The sequence below is a fragment of the Falco rusticolus genome, chromosome 3, assembly GCF_015220075.1.
Source record: "Falco rusticolus isolate bFalRus1 chromosome 3, bFalRus1.pri, whole genome shotgun sequence".
Taxonomy (NCBI): Eukaryota; Metazoa; Chordata; class Aves; order Falconiformes; family Falconidae; genus Falco; species Falco rusticolus.
In genome coordinates this window covers 46823565-46843425 of record NC_051189.1, presented here as the reverse complement: position 1 = coordinate 46843425, position 19861 = coordinate 46823565, and the positions used below count along the sequence as shown (strand labels likewise).

Genomic DNA, 19861 nt, shown 5'->3' with positions numbered 1-19861 from the left:
TTAACTAAGGTTGGGTTTTTGGTTTTTTGTTGGTTTTTTTTTCCTCTCTTTGAGAGACTTTTCTTTTTTCTGTTGGAGCAAAGTCTTGGATGTAGCATTCCTATTTTCCAGGGTACCAAACCACTAAGCTGATGTCTTTGTAGGAGTCTAGTAGCTATCTGGTTTAATGGGATTACTTCTCTTTGTATAACCTCTCTAGACAAATGGCCTAAGCAGCAGATCATTAGCTAAAGTGAACCAGTTTCTCTTCTGACACTGTCTTACATGAGGTCCAACAGGGAAGGTGCCCACCAAGGGGTGGACTTGTGGGACCTCCAAGTTGCACTCTGAGCTTGTACTCCGAGACTGGACCATGAACTGCTCAAAACATAAACCCACAATCTAGATAAAACTTCTGAGGCTCTCAGATGTATATACATACATACTTGTTTTAAGAACCAGGCAAATCCCAGCTACATTGTTTCCTTTTGGGGAATTCAGCTGTTGCATTGCTATTATACATATTTTCTTCTTCAGTCTTTCTAACTTCAGAATATCCTCAAAGGCACAGGGGAACCTTCAAGAGGTTAATTGTTTTCTTCTGTCAGATCTGTAGAAACTTGTAAATTAAACTGGTTCAACACCAATTATTAGTCATCAGTACCGCAGGACATTGTTTTTTTACTGCATGCTGGAAAAACAATGAAATAAACAAGCATTCTAATCACGTTTACGATGTTTATCAAATCGCTCCAATAAAGCCTTCCATATACTGCCTGGGATTGTTTGGTGCTTGCTTATGAGAGCCTGGACAGCAGTCTTTGTCTGAAAAGAGAAGAGAAAGTTGCCTTTACTGACCTGCTTATGCAAGGAAGAACAGTGTCATCACTGACTTCTCAGATGTTAAGAGGCATTGGGAAATTCACACGAGACTTTAAGAAAAAAGTTGTCTTTTATACCAGCTAGTTATCCTAACAACACTTCCCTTGGAAGGGAGAGGAATAAAAACATTGATTGCAGTTTGAATAGGCTCAAATTCTTGAGATTTATTGAACTTGGGCATTACCAAATCAAAGCAGCCTTTAACACATGCAAACATTTAAGTTTGTGCAATCTCCATCCCTGAAGGTTTTAATCAAAAGCACTGGATAAAACCTGACTAACTTCATCTCATCTCATAGTTGACCTTGCTGGGACCAGGAATTTGGAGTAGGAGCCTCCATCTTTCCTTCCCAAATAAATTCTTCTGTAATTGTACCATATACAGCATGCACATAATAAAGAGTATTTGTATCTAAAGTCTGTCCATTTTCACTCTACATGAGATTTAAATGCAGGTTTGAAAGAGAATGCATAAAATACTCCGAGTTTCTACCAGGGATAAGAAATAACCTCCCTTAGTTTTTCCTCATACATTTAAACTTGAAATAAGCATAGCTATATATTCTGGTGATCTACCCCAGGGTGATGGCAGAGTATCACTAGGAATATATGAAAAGAGTAGCCAAACCTTTCCTGACAGATTCATGTCCTGACTCCTTTCCAAGGCAGGATCAGATAGAAATCAGCCAAGCCACTGCTCATCTCAAACTACATTGGTGGGGTTTTTTTAATGAAGATGAGCGACAGAAGACCTAACCATACCCCCACTGAAGGAAGTAGTCAAAGGCTTCTCTTAGTAAAGCGAATAAACATCATGGGAGATGTCAATTTCAGTTTTGCAGATATACAAAATACTGTTCCCTGAAAATACAAAAATATGGATAACTATAAGGCCAGTCTTAGCACTAATATTGCTTCCAGCCTCCTAAACCTGTTGAAATCAAGCTCCACAGCTTGCCTGGGCAAGTTCCCTTGTAACAGACCAAACCTTTCTGGTTTCACTGCTGTGAAGCCCAGAACACTCTGCAGTGGATCCTTAAAAAAAAAAAAAAAAAAAGGCACTAGCCTTCCTGCATTTTTTGGGGGGCAGCAAGGTGTTTTTTACATCAGTTACATCCTTACAAGTGTTTTGTTCTGTGTATTCCTAGACATCGCAAATCTTTTTCTTGCCATAAAGCCCTTCTTTCATCTTATGTGAAAAAATTTTAAAAGTGCATTTTCTGTATAGATTAGCATTTTGAAAAATGCCTAAACCCTGGATCTATAAATGTTTTTATGCTCCTGGACTCCACTGATTTCACCAAGCTGTAGGTACTCAAAATATTTTTATATAAGGGATGAAATTTGTTATTTTTTTTTACATTTTCCTTTTGACAGCGAGACTGAAGCTCTTGTGGAACTTTGTTTCTAAAGCCCTGCATTATTTAGAGAAGATTCGCAAAGGTACTGGTTATATATTAAATTCATTTTCCTAATTACTGAAAACTGAACTTAAAACATAATTCACATAATTTGAGTTATCAAAAGCCATGGGAAAAACAAAGTTAACATCCCAGGAAGACAGCTCACACTCTGAAAGGATGAGGGCATCCCAATCAACTATTATTATGTCAATAGTTACTTGTAGTTAACAATATATTAAACAATCCTGGAGCTCAACTGCCCATTGCATTAGCAAGCTAGTAAAAGTGTATTTGTCTTTATTCAAGCATGCAAAAACCTAGTTTCAAGTGCATAATAATTAATGACAAAGTATATAGTTTGGTATTGCAAGAAAGGCTAACTTACCTTTTCAACTAATTCCTCTGTAGTTATATCTGGATCGTAAGGGATTGGCTCCCCAATGTACGTGCGAAATTTAACCGGAAGTCCTCCATATGGAGGAGTAAATGGCAATCGAGTACTTTCATACAACTGTCTAAAAAATCCTGGAATAATTTAAGGGAGGAAAAAGTTAGATTACAGTCACAGAAAATACAATCCAAATTTGAAATCTAGTATGGAAGACTTCTTAAGAATGCATGCTTTATCTGACAGTCAAGAAGAAATTACAGGATTTAGGTAACCGTCCACCAAAACAAATCTGTATCACTGAACTAAGACTGCATTAAAGAACCAAATCACACCAGTTATACACAAGCTACCTCCACATTTGAGATACCTCTGACCCACAGCAAGCGTGTTAATCCAAAGTAAGCAGAAGTCTGAAAAGCAAAATATAAAAGTAAGAGAAATCTGAGAGAAAAGTGGAGGAAACATTCCAAATTTTAAAATATAAGTTCTTACTTCTTTCTTTAAACATCCTATATCCTTCCCGGACATTTTGCGTATACATTGGAATGATGGGCTAAGGAATCACACACAAAAAGGTGGAAATGTTATACCAGGTTTGAATTTATGTTTTTGTGCCTGTTAATGCAGCTAAGAAAATCACTTGAATCCAGAGGATAATTATCAGCCACTTAAGTAGCAAATAAGGAATGTTGCATATAAAAAAATAAACTCCAGAATAGAAATAAAATTCTATTTCTCAGCTCCCACAGACATCACTGTTTCAAAGTCACCATCTGTAAAGAAAATGTCTGACATTTATTAAAGGTTTATATAACTTGTATGCTACATATTTATTGCCATATCACTGACTGAAACATAAAATGAAGTTCTGCAGTTTCTCTGTCTAAAACTTACATCATGTGTGGTGAATAGGAAAGCATTCAGTTTGTGAAATCTCGCAGAAAGCAAGCAGGCATTCACATTTGGCTCATCTCATCTGCTTCTCAAAGTAAGGTCTCATTGAAGCAGGAATGTTTGGATACTACCCTACTGGAAAACTTCTGCAAATTCCTTGGACAAATAAGGCAATCGTATGCCCTCACTGACCTGGACTACAACGCCTTCTGGAGGGCAGATCCTTAGGCAGTTACAGAACAAGTTCACTTCATTACTGTGACTAAAAAGAAAGATTCTTGAGATACCTGAACTTGAAACAGTCATGTCTTACAGCCTCAGGTAAGATTTCATAGTTTGTAGACAAAGTAACAGTGACTGTATCCATACACACAATGATTTCCACCCCACCCCACCCCCGGCATTGGCCCTTTTCATTTTTTTTTGAAACCGTATTTTGAGCATGTTGTTGGAATTGCTTGTCCAGAAGGTAATGAAGGGATACCTTTGTGCTTTTAAGAATCCCTGCCACAGAACAGAAACCACAGGATGAGAGAAAAAAAAAAAAAAAAAACCACAAGCAAGAGAAAGACCTAACTAGAGCCTAACAAAGAACTCGAAGTGATGGAAATTGTTTAAAGTAAAAAAAACCCTGACAAGTAACAAAAATATCAAACATACATGAAGTTGTAATAGTAAACCCTTCAGAATTAGAAGATACAGGAAATTAGAAATAAACCCTCAAAAACAATCAGTAACATCTGTTCATAGCATGTAACTACTGGACATTAAAAATACCACACAGCTTCATTTATTAATTGAATACTTTGTGTCTAACATTTTAAATGTTTGAAACCTACTTCAAATTTTAGTAATAGTGCAAGATAAACATATCTTAGGCTACAAAGTAATGTAGCAACTACAAGTTAAATGCATACAATGATAAGCCAATGAAGTACGGAATGTGGGTAGCAGCATTAATTCCCTAAGCTAATAAAAAAAGGTATACACATAAAAGCTTGCCTCTGTAAAGCAGCACAATCAGATCTGCAATAACCCATAGATTTAGATCTGCTGTGCTGGAACTGAGCTGCACCACACCCAGCCAGCTTGAAAAAGACAGAATCACAGGATAGCTGAGGTTGAACCTGCAGAGATCACCTAGTCCAGCCTCTTGCACATACATAAGAATTTTGTGAACCATAGTCCTGTTTTACCTTTTACCTAACTAGACCTGAACCAATTTTTTGGCACAGGTGAAGTGCAGGGATCTTCAGAAATTATGAATCCTTCCCATTAGCCTGCCAAATTCCAGGCTCCTGGCATAGATAAATTCAACTGAGACAAATATATGCCCCAGAAGTTCCTTGAGTCATAACATGAAAAAGCAATATTCTCCTTCTCTGACCCCAGGTAAGCAGAGTAGTTATACAAGACAAAGTGGAAAATGAATGTGGAAACCCTTAGGCAAGGACTGAGGCTGAAACTATGTTCCTTGGTGCTTTTTTTTTTCAACTTTTTAAGTGGAAGAACTGTTAAACTTCTGTAACATAAGAAGAACGGGAATGTCTATTTGCCTTGAAATCCCCATTCAAGTCATCTGTGGCAGGCTATGAACCACTGTAGTCATTTTCAACACTGTAAAGTGTGCATGGTTCTCTGAGTTGACAGCTACACTGTATGCAGAATAAATGCAAAAAAGGCACTTAAGAGTCCTATCTTGCCTTCATCCAGGATCTAAGTAAGTATTAGCAAAACATATATGAATTGCTAGATCAAGTTCTGAAAGTTTAGATAAGTATGTCCCCAGTCTTCAGCCAAGAAGTCTTGTCTACAAGACTGGTTTGGCTAGTATTGAAAAGGATGCAAGAACAAACAGAAACAATCAAACTCCAAATTTGCCAAAAGATGGAATCCATGGACTTAACTTTGTATAAGAAAAGTATGTAAGGTTAATATTGCCCCCTCTACTGTTAAATGTACGGCACTTTTTTTTTTTAAGTGTTTAGCTATATAAGGTGTGTCTTATCACAGATTTCCAGAGAAATATCAAGGATGCCCAAAATTCGGTGGAGCCTGCTAGCTAATTACAGTGATGCCCACCACACTGGGATCTAGTCAGACTTTCTGATCATTAAAAAAAAATAATTCCAAAACTGAATGAGTGCAATAATAAGTGAAACAATTGCCAGCAGCAGTATAAAGGTGAGCTCAGGCTAGTAGGTGTCAAAGGAGAAAATACTCTCTCTGCTCTAAAGGTAACACAATCCTGCGTAATGTCTCTTATCAAACATGATATACAAATGACCACAAGAACCTTTCATACTGAAGAACCTTATCCTCAATTAACACCTAATTCATTAAATTAAAAACAAACAAACAAAACACACAAACCCTGTTCAATAGAAGGTGTTGGCAATTTTAGGTACTACTATTCAGCTACTTCCATGTGCTTCTAAATTACGGAAGACTGGAAGGATTAAGAGGATTACTAGCAAGGATTTTTGTGATGTGTTTTGATCAGGGTGGCCCTTTATATTAAGGGCACTTAGATTTTTTTAATTTTTTAATTCAATTTTTCTTTTAAAAACAACTTATTACATTGTAGAATTACAACACAAGGTTCCAAGTGAAGTGAAAACATCTGGCAAAACACCGTTCCAATTGTTTGAAGTAGCTGGAAAGACACATGTGAAAGCAAAATTACTAGAAATCACTGAAGTTGTTAGTGACACCTCTTTCTGACTGTTTGAGTATATTATTAAATTAATAAATAAGAGAAAGGACTAGAAGGGAATTCAGAATGCCCACATGAATTTGACTGGGTTTATCCTATCCATATTCTGATATTTTCCTAGTGGTAGTGTACAGGTGCACACAATATATGAAGTATTGTGACTAACATTTATGAGCACACACTTTTGAAAAAAAGGACAGGAGAGTGAACAGAAGCACATAAAACAGGACTTCTAAAAGGCCACATAAGACAAAGAGGTAGAAACAGGACTCCCAGTCTAAAATTACATTACCACTGGGTAAATGCCCCTAAATTTTTTCTAGTGTTTAGAAAAAATCTCCCCACAACATTTCAGAGATACATGAAGTTATGAAGAAATATTAACCCAAAGCATGCATTTTGAAACAGTAGGTACTTTGTAAAAGGAGCTATAGCAAAAGAGACCAAAGCGAAGTTTGAGAAGCAACAAAATGTAATGGGGAGAGAAAGAAAGAAAGAAAGAAAGATAACTGCACAAGAGTACTGAAAGGTGTGGTAAGAAATTCAGCTTTTCATGGGAAGGACTCTATTCTCTGTCTACATAGGAGAATCTGTACAGGGAAGGATTATGTTTATGTGGAAGGCCAAAGAAGAGCACTGCAATTGATAGATATCCATAAGAATGTAAAGAAAAATGATGGTTGTGCAGTTCAGGAGAAAGCAGCAGAAAGCTCATGGCAGAAGAGATGAAGCCTGGATGTGTACCAGTATTGTCAGTCACAAAGAGCGCTAGCTATGCTTTCCAAATTAACACAGAAAAATTGTCACTAGTAGTGATGATGAGAAGTGGCAGTTGGGAAAAAGACACGGTTACTGCTCTTTCAGACCTGTGCCATTCCAAACAAAATTGTTTCTCTGATATAGTCTCTGGGAAATAGTCTCACACGTGGAATTAGCTGGAAAAAGTCAGAGCCAGTGGCAGAAGTGTGTATTTGTATATCACAGAAAATGTAACTGAAGCTGTGGTCATGTGTACATTAGCAGAGCACAAACCAATACAAACACCTCTCTAGAGGACACTGAGGATCCGATATCAACACTGAACACATTTCAGGGCTCTGTTTTTATGTAGAACTAATTCTTGTCTCATACCATTGACTGAATGCCCATTTGCAACTGAACAGTATTAGGTCCCACTTCTGGTTTAGTTTCTGCCGACAGGAACGCAGCTCAGGTATTCTAACACACTCCATGGTGTGAATGAAAGCATGGTATGCGAGAGAGATGGAAAAACCGCTTAAGTGCACACATGAATCAAACCAAGACACTGATGTAGACACACCTTGGGTTAGCTGAAGCAGTCTTTCAGTAACATGAAAAGAAGTAAGGGTAAGAACAAAATCCTGGACCGTTCCAGAATAAGTGAGAAGAGAGAAAGATAAAGATAATCCATAAAGAGCAATAAGAAAATGGCTAGGTATGTAGAAGCAAGACAAAAATACGTCTAGTAGGATGAGAAAAACAAATGAAAGCTCACTGCAATACGAAGGACAGCCACAGCAAAGATTCCTGAAATACAGTCAAGACAAGAAATTGCATGTCTACAGTTCCATCATGCAGGCATGGAACTGCAGAGATGGATGCCTTGCAACAGTCAAGAAAAAGCTATACAGTTCCATAAACCCCTTGCTCCCTACTGATTAATGTGCTTGAGGAACATGGTAGGGAAAGGAAAAGAAATGGTTTACCCCCAAACCTTTTCTTCTGTCTGAAAGATTTTCCAACACTCCTAAGCTGCATTTTGTAATGAAGCATGTGTGCAGTAAGCATAAACCAGGATTGGTAAAATATAATACTCACCACTTTTGCATCCAAAGCAACCTGGGCAAATCCTTTTCGATTGCCCCACATGAGTTGATAACTCTCATCACTGAATAGTGCTTCTCTAACTCCACCTGGTGAGATGGACACCAGGTGTCCATTCTTCAGTGCAATGAGACACTCCTCCCTTGTACCTGGCATAACACCTGTCACTTCCAATAATAATTTAAGTCCTGCAATAAAGAAGTAGAAAATACATGTTATTGTAACAATATATCACAAATACTGTTTGCATGTAGGAACAAGATTACAGTTAAATGAAAATCTAATAGCTATATATATTTAAACTAAGGCAAATTTGTACAAAGGAAGTAAAACACCTGCAGAGTAAATATTGGCAAAATGACAAATATGTGACTGTGGTTTTGCCCAAATGTTATGAAGATGAACCAGCTTATCAGTAGCATCTCAATAAACTAATGCCTGCACATGCTGTTTACCATAACTATCAAAACACCAGCCATGCAATCAAAATTTGTGCATCGCAGCTAGAAATCTGAGAATAAACACCTATTCCTCCCCACTTCTTTTTAAATATCTTAATGCAGAAGAAGAAAAAAATCAGTACAATAAAGACAATTATAAAAGTAAATAACTGACAAGCAACTCTCTTTGTTCTTTTAAAATGGGATGTTTAACATTTTAAACATTGAGGTTTTGAGTTGTTAAATTGAGTATTTTGTGGTTAAATTGCAAACTACGTGGATCAAATTGAACTGGTGTACAAGTCTTAAGATGCGTGAATGGCAGAAGTTGGTAGGGCAGTTTCAGCACTGCATGGAGTTTAGTGAATCTCCTTCCTCTGTTTCCATAACTGGGATTTCTCCAAAAGACAGAATGTAAACCACAGAAGCACTCTATGCTTTCTTACATCATCTTCACATTCTAAACCTATCAGTTTGGAATTCCCATAGAAAGCTTCAGCAAACAAGAGTTTCCCTATCTTCAAATTCACTGTTCCAACGGCATGGTTTGAAAAGACATTGTTTACATTTTGTAAACAAAGCTATGGACTGCCAGAACTGGTGTCTAGCACTGCAACTCTGACAAAGGTCTGCAACACCAACTTTGGAAGACAGTGGGAAACACAGTGCTACATCTTGCAATTGAATTGTATTTAGTCTTATTCAAGGCACTGCCTTTGATAGATCTTTCTGTCAAAGACAAATGTTGACTTTGTTTAATCCCTTTGTGAACTCAGATGTGTTTCTGTTCTATCCTGCAGCCAGGAATGCCATATCCTTATTAAGTGAATAGTTACTTCTGTTACTTGCCTTTAAAACTTTTGCCTATTAAGAATTATGATGTATCACATGAACATACTGCCACTTCTTATTCCCCTTTTCCAGGTCACACAGAATTTTATACTCCTTCGTCATGCAAGACTTCTGTGCCATGTACTAGCTCTTCAAAGGAAGTCATGCGAGGACTCTGATCATTCTTGTCCTTTTTTGTATCCTTATTACTTCACAGCTTTCCTGAGATGTGGAGACCAGAATTCTATGCAGTACTCAAGATGTGGGCGCTATATGCATTTTAAGTACAGAATGGCATTTTCTGTATCTCCTTTTTCATAAGCCTAAAATTTGTTTGCCTTTTGGCAACTCATGAGATTTAAGGTGACATATCCCTAAAGTCATCTAGAAAATTTAAAGCTTAATTACATGTTTATGTGTTTAGACTCTGTTTTCTTTCCTTCTGCACTGTGTTGTAACTAATACTGACTTTCATCCGCCATTTAATCAGCCAGTGATTCAGTATTGATAGATAACTGTATTCTCTGTATAGGCTTTTACTGCCTTGAAAAAAAAAAATAAAAAGGCCAGTATAAAAGATTTGTCACCACACTACTGATCCAGATGATGATTATTTTGACCAATATAGGTGCCAGCACTGATCTTCATCCATATACCTGGTGATTTCTGCTTCTTTGTGAAAATAAGGTATTCACTTCTACCCTTTATTTCCTACCTTTTAACCAGTTATTCATTCACAAGAAGACTTCTCCCATAACTGTAATTAATACAACAGTCTGAGGTTCAGCATATGCTCATGAGCATTCTTTAAATAATCTGTGAAGTGCAAAGTTTCTCTACAAAAAGCAGGTTAAGTGTGGTAGAGCAACGGGTTAGGGAGAAGTTTCACTCAGTCTATTACTTTCAGCTGCATATTCTACTAACGCAGCAAATGGGGAAGGCTAATCTCCAGTATTTGTGGTCTTTTTTACCAGATGCCTTTTTGGTAACCGTTTTATAGGTTGACACTGTATTTGCCACCTCCTGTTCCTCTAGCATGAACATAATTCAAGCAATATTTTACATACACATCAGTAGTCTGGAAATTGCAAAGCTGAGAGTGTTGTTTGGTCCTTACACTAGTTTACAATGCATTTGTAATAAATATCTGTGCTATGAACACCTCAACTTGAAACAGTACACTCTCGTTTATCGCTTAAAAAAAGAAGTCTCCTTTGCAACATTCTGCTAAACTGTATCTTCCTTTAATGGTCTTAAAAGCCAATCATTTATTGATGACTTCATGCTTCTACTGTGTTCAGCACTACACAGTATTTACCAAGTATGCCTGTAGCAAATTCTTCCTCATTATCTTTCCAGGGGTGTCTTAATATGTTCTTGCATCAAACTTGCTCGAGTTGATGCTCCTTGTTTTCAGTGTTTGAACACAACTTCCTTTTCTGAAGAATGTCCTTCTACTTTTAAATAGCTTCCTTTACTCCTTAGTGTTATAATAATTTTTAATGTAAGGGATATAAAGGTGCCTTTAAATACTCTCCCTGCTATTCCTTCTGGATGCTCCTTCTTTATCCCTTGATTTTCTAAAACTGAATGAGGTTTGCTTTTCTTGTGAATTCTCCTTTTCACAGCGGAATTACTTCTTTCTCAGCCTACAACGTGCTGAATGTATTGTGGTCGTCAGTATTACAGAGCTCTCTTCAAACTGTAAAATCTTCAAAGAAGTTTTGTGCCCTACTCCAGGCTCTGATCAAAAGAGAGATTTGATGTCATACCCCATAGCTGTGGCTACCCAGTGTAGAGGTAGGTTATTGATATCCTACCATTTAATGAGCTCTTCTGCACTCATAGCCTATTGCTGACCAGCCAGCACTATGTCAGTAATATAGCCCTATCCTACACTATCTACTAAGGCATGACATTTAAACCCAAAGGGATTATATAAAGTCTATTTGTTGGCTTTTGGGGGGGGGTGGGGGGTGGGGGTGTCTACCAGTGGTTTTATGACCTTTCACTTAAAAGACAGGATATTCTACCCTGTTTGCCCTTCTGCATCTACCAGCTTTTAGTTTAAGAGTCTAAAAGCAGGTTTTTAGTTTAAAAGTTCTCTTGAAAATGTAATAAATGTAAATTTCATCTAAACCAGCAAAATGTTGAGTGAATCAAGGGTGCTTAAATACAAGAGAACATGTTCTTACCTGGTAAACGAAAGACAAAATGATCAGCTACTGACAGACAAAGTCTTTTCTTCCAAAGAAATAGCCTAGACAAAAAGTAAAGGTAGTCTATAGGAATAGCTCCATGGTAATACACAAGAATGCCTGGTCCTTCTGGTAGGTTTTCCACACCATGAAGCTCATAACCTGTTTGGGATGGAAAGCAATATACCAACAATGATAGCTGTGAATCATCTGGCAATTTAAAGAAAACTGTTTACTCTCCATTGTTAAAGAAAGCCTCTGCAGTAGCTTTTAGAAGTATTGTTCTGTATGGAACTTTTGGTCAGTATCAAAGAGAAAGCCCCTCAAACACCACAGGTGTATCAGTGAATTGATTTGTTGGTCAGTTTCATCACTAGATCAGACCTGAATCTGACATCTTCCCCAGTAAGGGGACTAAATTAATTATTTCCCATTAGAAACTTTTCCCAGGCCAAAGTACAACAATTTAAAATTAATAATAATTTACTATACTGGTGTGAAACTGCTTCATCAGCAGAACGAGAGGCAAATGAGTGGTCAGTATGCTTTCCTGAAATACAAAAGTACAAATCTCCATTCTGTGTCGGGCAGAATGAAAACTTTGGGATTTTACACAATAAAAAGTTTCTCTCGTTGAGATGTTTAAGTCCAAACCAGAATCTGTAAGAATCCCGAAGAGAGGTTCTTTCCACAAGAGTTAAATGTGTTCACAGTGGAAGGGAATTTCCTCACAGACAACAGACTTCTACAGATCCCCCTCCTGGCTCTTCCTACATTTGATTTAGGTTTTAGGTGAAGCCAGACTAGTAGGCTAATGTATACTAAGGATTGGGAAAGCCACAGCTTCTGCCAACTAAGAGCTCTGCCTTCATCTCCATCCCTGCTACAGTTCCTACCATAAGCTGTTTGGGGAGAAGGATGGGGATGGAGCAGGCAGAGTCCTAGGAAGAGGTGGAGAAAATTTTATACTGCAGGATGTTCAAAGATTAAAAGGAAAAATCTGTGAGGAAAGATAGCAATGTAGACAACAACCTGTTACTCTTCATCCTTAGGGCAGCAAAGTTTGCTGATATCCCTAAATGACATCTCTGGGAAGAACAAGAGCCTAGATGTAGCTAAGGATTTTCCTAGGGAGCAGGGTGTGTTGAAAGTATCTGAAAGTTGAGTGTAATGAAACTGAAAATTCAGGTTACTTTTAAATTCTGCCATAGTATAAACTTAAATGTGGTATCTAATTATTTCATTGTCCATATGGCTCTTAAAATTATTTTCAGTTATCATAACACGAAGTAGTTTTTGCCAACTAAAAATACACTAATTACATTTCCAGCTAGTTTTTGTGTTTTGATCATTTAAGTGCATTTTAAGCAGCTGCTAAGGTAAAAATTAAACCACCCAGTTCTCCTACAGTTAGGTTACTAGAACTAGCATTAACGCTATGCTTCACTCTAATACCATATACAAAGAAGCGCACCTGCCTATCCACTTAAGAGAAATTTACCCTATATAAACTAATTTCTCCCTTTCATTCTGCTTGTTCTATATTGCAAGCAGTCTTAGAGGCAGAAACTTCTAGGTTAGATGACATACAAAGTATAATAAATGTCATTTCTTTGCATCAATTTGGAAGAAATAAAAAAAGTGAAACTCAAGTGTATTTACTATTTATTGTAATGCAAAGCTTTAGACAAGTCATGTCATACTTACCATGCCATATTCTTGCATATATATCCCAAAAGCTTGCTATAGTTTTCCTTGCACCATCCCAAACATCACTCAAGGGATCTGCTTTTACTTCACCATTCTTCCGATATATTAGAAGCAATATATTAGTAAGGTAAATGAAAAAGAGTATTGTTAAAGGAACTATAAAAAAAACTAATATTGCACTTATTGTCAGTGAGACTATGACCACATGAAAAAAGTATTTCTTCAGGTACTCCACAACCATCCATTCTTCCAGTGCATAGGCAAGGCAGTTTAGGTCGGTCATCAGCATCTGTCCTGAAGTGCAGGATTTTTTTCTACCTATCATGTCCTAGATAGAAGAGAAAAAAAGCCACAGCTCAAATTTCACTAACCATGGAAGTTTCTCAATTTAGGAAAAAAGTTTTCTGTAAATACACCTGATGCCTATTTTGTTATAGCACAGAGTCAAACATTTTGTTTCTCTGTCATGTTAAGACAGCTGCTGGCAATTGCCATTCACTACTGCCAGTGAGATTATCCTATATATTTAAGGATCTTTTTTTTATACAGCCAGATAATAGGGGCTGAAAGGGCAAGGGATGGAGTCCATGGAAGCCTCAGGATCCATGCAACATGGCTGATCAGATGATTTCTCTGTATAAGTATGGCTTACTTTCTAGAAGCTCAGAAGAGGGTAACTGATTGGCAGCATTAGTCAAGATGACTGCTACCAGAGGTCTGGGCTCTCCTGATCCTCTGCAGAGAGTCCAGCCTGGGCTTCTGGTCCCTCTCAGTTTGGCAGCAGCTGGCAGCGAGGGGAACAAACAGCAAAATGAGCAGCTGAAGAGCCAGCAAGCAAAACCTGGGCAGCCGTGGCTCCTTCCCAAGGCCTAGAGGTGCCTGGGACAGCATTTGATACTGCTGGTAGCACTGGGGAAAACAGCTCTTTGCCCCTCATCCACAAAAACGTTATCAACACACCCTTCTTTCAGATTTTCCAGCCCTGGCAAAGACCAAGTGGGCTCCGTGGCCCTAGTCATATGTTTGCCACATGGAGCTCCCTAGTTAGTCTGTTCCTACAGCTGACCCTACCTGCCTGACAGCAGGTAGTGGTTTCTCTGGAAGGCAAGAGCACTCCAGCATTGCTGCCTGATTTTAAGATTTCTGAGCATTAGCAGAGATTTAAACATTGCAATCAGATTCAGCAATCCATAACTGAATACAGCTTTTATTTGCCTCAATCAGGTTACTACTTGTTTAACGAGTACATTTTTCCACTCCAACACCAGGACAAGTACCTACAAGAAACAAATCATTATTTCCACAGTCAGTGCCAAGATCATGAAGTACAGCAAGTCCAGACTCTTCTGACTTTACATCTTCAGCTGCGTACTTATATGAGCAAACCTGTTACACACTAATCACTCAACTTCTGTTTTTCTTCTTTGTAGCCCTGGGTAGAATATAGGGGTGGTAAGGCAAGCAAGCACCATGGCAAGCCCTGCCGATGAGTAGCTGTAAAAGCTATGAATTTGGTCTTGCACACTCCAATCAAATCTGTCCTTATCTCAGACCCTTCAAACTCCACACTGGGCACCAAAAAGGACCATTGTGGTTTAAACCCAGCAGGTCACCAAGCGCCACGCAGCCACTCACTCACCCTCCCCTGCAGTGGGATGGGGGAAGAGAATCCGAAAGGTAAAAGTGCAAGAACTCATGAAACTGTCTTTGTCTCAACCCATAAGTAGAGCGCAAGGTGGAAGGACAGTAAACTAGGAGCTCAAAGGAAACAAGCACTGTATTAAATGAAGCTCAGCACGGCACAAACAAAAAAACCCAATGTGACAAAGACGGTCACTAGAAATAATACAGAACTGTTTAATCCTGATGACTGGTGCCTGAATAAGATATATGAAGATCTGTTCATATATCTTTGATCACTGAAATTGTCAGTGACAAATAAATTGTCACTGGAAAGATTTTATCGATAACATGAGAGAAATAAAAGAAGTAGTCTGCATTCAGATATTAAAATCTCTACTTAGAAGGTGTTTAAGAAGGATAAAGCTGAAAGTGTGGTGTCACTCTATAGTAAAGAAGTTATTCGTTGTTTAAAGTTGCTGATAAGAGCAAGGACTACAAATTCTCAATGCCTGTGAAGCACGCGACACTGACAGAGGCCAGGAGAAGGCTACGTTAAGGGCTTGCCTCAGGCTACTGAATCAGAAATACTGAGCAGTATTTGGAATAACTCTTTCAGCCTGCAGCATATGGTGAAGGAAGCAAGTGCATTTTGTATTGTTATGGGGGCTTCAGACTGGGAACACAGACTACTACTGCCAGTAGCAAAACTGACCTAAAATTGCAGATAAAAATGTCCATACCCACAGTAAATGGACCAATAAAAACCTTGTATGATATGGGGATTAATCTGGATATACAGATCACTGACAGGAACCTGGTGATTAAGACATCATATAATCTAACAATGTTTTAAGATTAACAAGTCCTAGTATCTATCCAGGTTGTGCCTAACCTTTTATGAACTACCTGAAATTACCTCTGGCCTCCTGATACTCATTTTCAGTAACTCTTGAAAGACTAGGGAAAATCCAGAGGACTGGAAGAGATTTAACATTACTCCAAAGTCCCCAGACACAAGTAACTGCAGACTCAGCAGATAAAACGCTGGCAAGATTACTGAAAAGCTGGTATGCGATAAAGGTAACTGATGCCACTCATTGTAATTTTGTGGGAAACCAACCTCGCAAACAATGCGCCTCCGTTCTCTGAGGAAATTAGAGGTGCAACAGCTTGCGCAGGTGTCATGCGCATACAGTTTTACTAGGGGCTTTCAAAGAGTCCCTTTAAGCCACACATGAGCTGCCACCTAGAACTCGTCCTGCCACCAGCCCCTCACCGTATGTTCTCACCACCAGCCTGGTCTCCAACAGGATCAGCTGGCTCCCTGCTAACTGGATGACTGTGAAAATGTTGGCACAAGCAAAACCACTCTTGGGAACAGCCCAAACTTAAATTGGCCTACGGGGATTATGAAAGTATATTACCAATGCCACCTGACATTTTGATTGAAAAATAAAGCTTTTTAAAATGGAGCACACATGAAATGAATGATGTCATCAACTAACACAACAAAAAAGTATCCATCAGTGGTGGAATCCCCATCAAATCAGAACTGAGTCTAAGTCCTACATTAATCAGCATTTTCAGAATTTTGTCCTAATATTAATAGGATGTTTACATTGATCGGTGTAAACAATGTAACATCCCACTGATTCCTCTTCCTCCATCCCAATTTTTATGTAACAGAAAATTATTTGCTGTCTGGAAGACCATTACGTTTAACATTGTTTACTCACAGACTGCAGTATAAATGAACATAGTAACACATTCATTTCTGATTTTAAGTGCAACAGACACTAAAAAAAAGCTTTAGAAAAAAATTAAAATGCTTAGATGTGCAAAAATATTTTTTTTAACCTACAAAGCAGGTATTAACAGCACAGATTTGACTTGGGACATATGAAAGTAGTTGGGTACCCATGGAGCGAGTTCACATCATGATAGCTAGCTGGGTGGGTGGGATACAAGGTAATTCAACGCCATTCCAGTTGAATCTAAACCAGTGTGGAGAAAGAATAAAAGATTGACCAATTGAGTAAAAACTAGATGCAGCACAGCTTTTTCTGGAAGTTGGGTGCTCCACCAAGCTTCAGTTCCTGCTCCCACAGTTCAATTGTACACTACCTCCAACATTTCATAAGGAAAGAATGAACTGATCACTGAACCCTGACCCTGGTTTTTGGATAATATGATACGAGTCCAACGTGGTGAATGCATCTCTCTGTACTGCCAATATAACATCAAAGAACTACAGCAGGTCAGAACTATTTTTGCCATGTTCTACTAAGCTATCACTCACCAGCACCCTTGCTGAGACCACAAACACAATTTTGAAGCATTCTTTCTATCGAACACCATATAGAAAATTACATAACTGAGTGCCTATTTTTCTAGGCACTATTAATTGCAAGGCTGTTATTAAAGACCTGCTTGATGATGCTCTGGAAGAAAATGCAAGAGTGTTAACTGCAATATGTTTACTCCTGAATGCTCTGGTTTGCCCCAAGTCTCAAAATTTGAGAGAAATTTCTGTTCTGCTTCTATCAAATCTGAGCCAAAAGCAGCTCCCATGCTCTTAAAAACTTAATACCCCATAAAAGGTTAACAAGTGGGTATCGTGTTTTGTGAACAAAGATTTTTTAAATGGTCTGTATTTTTCTCATCCCACCTAGTGATGGATTTGAAGAGCTACTGAGTGACTTCATTACTCTTCTAGATAACAACACCTGTGCTGACATGTGAGATGTTTATTTGGGCTCCACCTTTAAAGCATATCAAATTCCAGAGTAATAGCTGTATCTACAATGTAAAATTACAGGTGATGTCGGAGGCAGACAGAACTTATACAGGAGCTCTCCTTCCATCAAAAGCCTCATGTACTACAAGTCATTCAGATCCCAAGCTCTTGCTGAAGATAAGGATAATCTTATCAACTCTGTAATCCCAGGGAACAAGTACAACAATAAAGCTGTCACAAGAGACCTATGGCATCAAAATTAAATCCCTGCAGCCGGCTTTCAACATTGACTAAAGAGTGGGTAATCTTGGTCTTGGTGCTCACTGGTTTGCTCTTGGCAGTAGATTTGGCAGAGCAGAGTGGAAAGATGAGTGTAAAGTAGCTGGAGATTCTTCTAGAGAACTTTTTGACACCTGCTTTCTCGTGGCAGGCTACTGCTTTCTCTTCTGTCAGACTCAACTGCTCTTTTTCACAAGGGGAATCATCTAACAGTTACAACTCTGCATCTTGTCTTTCAATGTACATGAAATGCCAGTTTTACATTTCCCAGATTCTTTGTGGCAGTTCCATGGAAAATAACTCTCCTGCTGGTCTCACACTGTCACCACCCACTTTATTTGATCCCATTAACCCACTCATCCTGTGCACTGCTATGTTTCTACAGCCTTCCCTACCTTCATGGATTATCACTGAATTGTATAGAATCACTTAGGTTGAAAAACACCTTTAAAATAATTAAGTCCAACAATTAACCCAGGACTACCAAGCCCACGACTAGAGCATGCCTCTAAGCACCACGACTATGTTTTTATCAGCACATCCACCCCAAAACTGGAGGGTCTATCCCCCCCAAATCAAAACCTTTAGTAGCTACGGTGCCCGGTTGCCCCAGCTTTCCATGGCTGTTCCCCCTTCCACACACACACCGCGGTTACCTAACCCGGCGTGCTGTTTCCCATTTATTTATTCTCTCACAGCCTCAGGAAATCCGACTAACAATTCCCACCCGGGTTTGTCTCCCGCCAGGGAGAGGTGAAGAACTGCCCCCGGCCGGGCACTCCCCGCCCTGCCCCGACGGGCAGGCAGCCGGCGGGCGCTGGAAGGGCGCAGGGCCTGCCCTCGGCGCTGGGACCTCCCCGCCGGGCATAAGGGACACACAGCAGGTGCCCAGCACCGACGGCTATCCCTCCTCTTCACCTGGAAACGCCATTAACGCTTCCAAACGTCATTACTGCGAAAAGTCGGGGTTTCGCCTCAATTTCTGGTGCTAAGGGGCCCCGAGACGGGATCGCCGCTCCGGCGAGCGCACGGGTACCGCAACGCCGCCGGCCCCGCGGGCAAACGGCCGCCGCCGCCTCCCGCGCCGCCAACCCGCGCCCGCCGCCCCCCGGCGGCTGCCAGCGCCCCGCGGCCGCGGCCCCGGCCCCGCTCACCTGCCCGCGGCGCCGCCGGCCGTCACAAGGACCCCGCCGATGCGGCCCCGTCCCGGGATAAGCGCGCCGCCGCCCCCGCGCCCAGGCCCGGGGAGGCGGGGCTGGGCCTGGCAGCCCCAGTGGGTTCCGCGCCCAGGTCACCATTTTTAATTCTTCAACGATAAAAATCCCGGGACGGGCAGCGGTGGTCCCGCCCGGGCGCCGCTGGATGGGGGCGCCGCTTCCCACCGCGAGGGGACGGGGCGAGGCGACGGGGCGAGGGGACGCGCGGACCCTCCGGCGGCATCGCGCCCCCCGGCTCCCCTCAGCCCCGCCGCGGTGCGGGTGAGCGGCCGCTCCGCCCCCCTGCCCTGGGTGTCCCCGTCCGCGGCGGGGCCGGGACGCCCCTTCCCAGTCTCCCGCGGGTGCCGGGGCAGCGCGGGCACCGGCCGGGCCTGTGAGGGGGCGCAGGGGGCGTACAGGCGCGCGGCCCGCTTCAGCTGCGGCTACAGGTGCGCGTGAAAGGCCGGCTTCGCCTGAGGCGGTGGAGCGGTGCTGCCTATCCGGCTGCTTCGAAATTCCAGGCAGTTCAGTCAATATATCCTACAGGTAGACGGGGTGTAAACCAGCTGCGTGCCGTGGGCTTGGGTGTTTGCACGGCTTCCGACACGTCAGGCCGGAGCACCCGCGCTCCGCTGGGCAGAGGGAGCCTGCCCGGGCCAGGCCTCCCGCCAGTTCATGCACACGCTGGTTGAGGAAACTGTCAGACAGACACGTTGGCTACCGAGCTGAGGTCGTGC

General features: G+C 40.6%; 1 protein-coding gene across 3 annotated transcripts; it reads right to left on the bottom strand.

The window, feature by feature from the left end:
* Window positions 1–19375, bottom strand: LOC119145549 (transmembrane protein 68-like). Of its 3 annotated transcripts, XM_037382141.1 has the most exons (8): window positions 19083–19375; window positions 13287–13617; window positions 11577–11741; window positions 8105–8298; window positions 3148–3208; window positions 3023–3079; window positions 2650–2789; window positions 1–804 (listed from the first exon to the last, which is right to left on the bottom strand). In XM_037382141.1, exons 1-8 carry the CDS (start codon window positions 19224–19226, stop codon window positions 700–702), a joined length of 1197 nt encoding a protein of 398 aa, XP_037238038.1. In that variant the 5' UTR covers window positions 19227–19375; the 3' UTR covers window positions 1–699. The 3 variants fall into 3 exon arrangements, with proteins under 3 accessions (XP_037238038.1, XP_037238036.1, XP_037238037.1); XM_037382139.1 differs by lacking the exon at window positions 3023–3079; XM_037382140.1 differs by lacking the exons at window positions 3023–3079; window positions 3148–3208.
* Between the last annotated feature and the right edge of the window lie 486 nt (window positions 19376–19861).

Coding starts and splice junctions, on each gene's coding strand:
- LOC119145549 (XM_037382141.1), bottom strand. CDS start 19,226: ATGGTGACCTGGGCGCGGAACCCACTGGGGCTGCCAGGCCCAGCCCCG. Junction 13,618..19,082: donor GCCGGCGGCGCCGCGGGCAG/GTGAGCGGGGCC, acceptor TCTTCTATCTAG/GACATGATAGGTAGAAAAAA. Junction 11,742..13,286: donor ATATGCAAGAATATGGCATG/GTAAGTATGACA, acceptor CATCCCAAACAG/GTTATGAGCTTCATGGTGTG.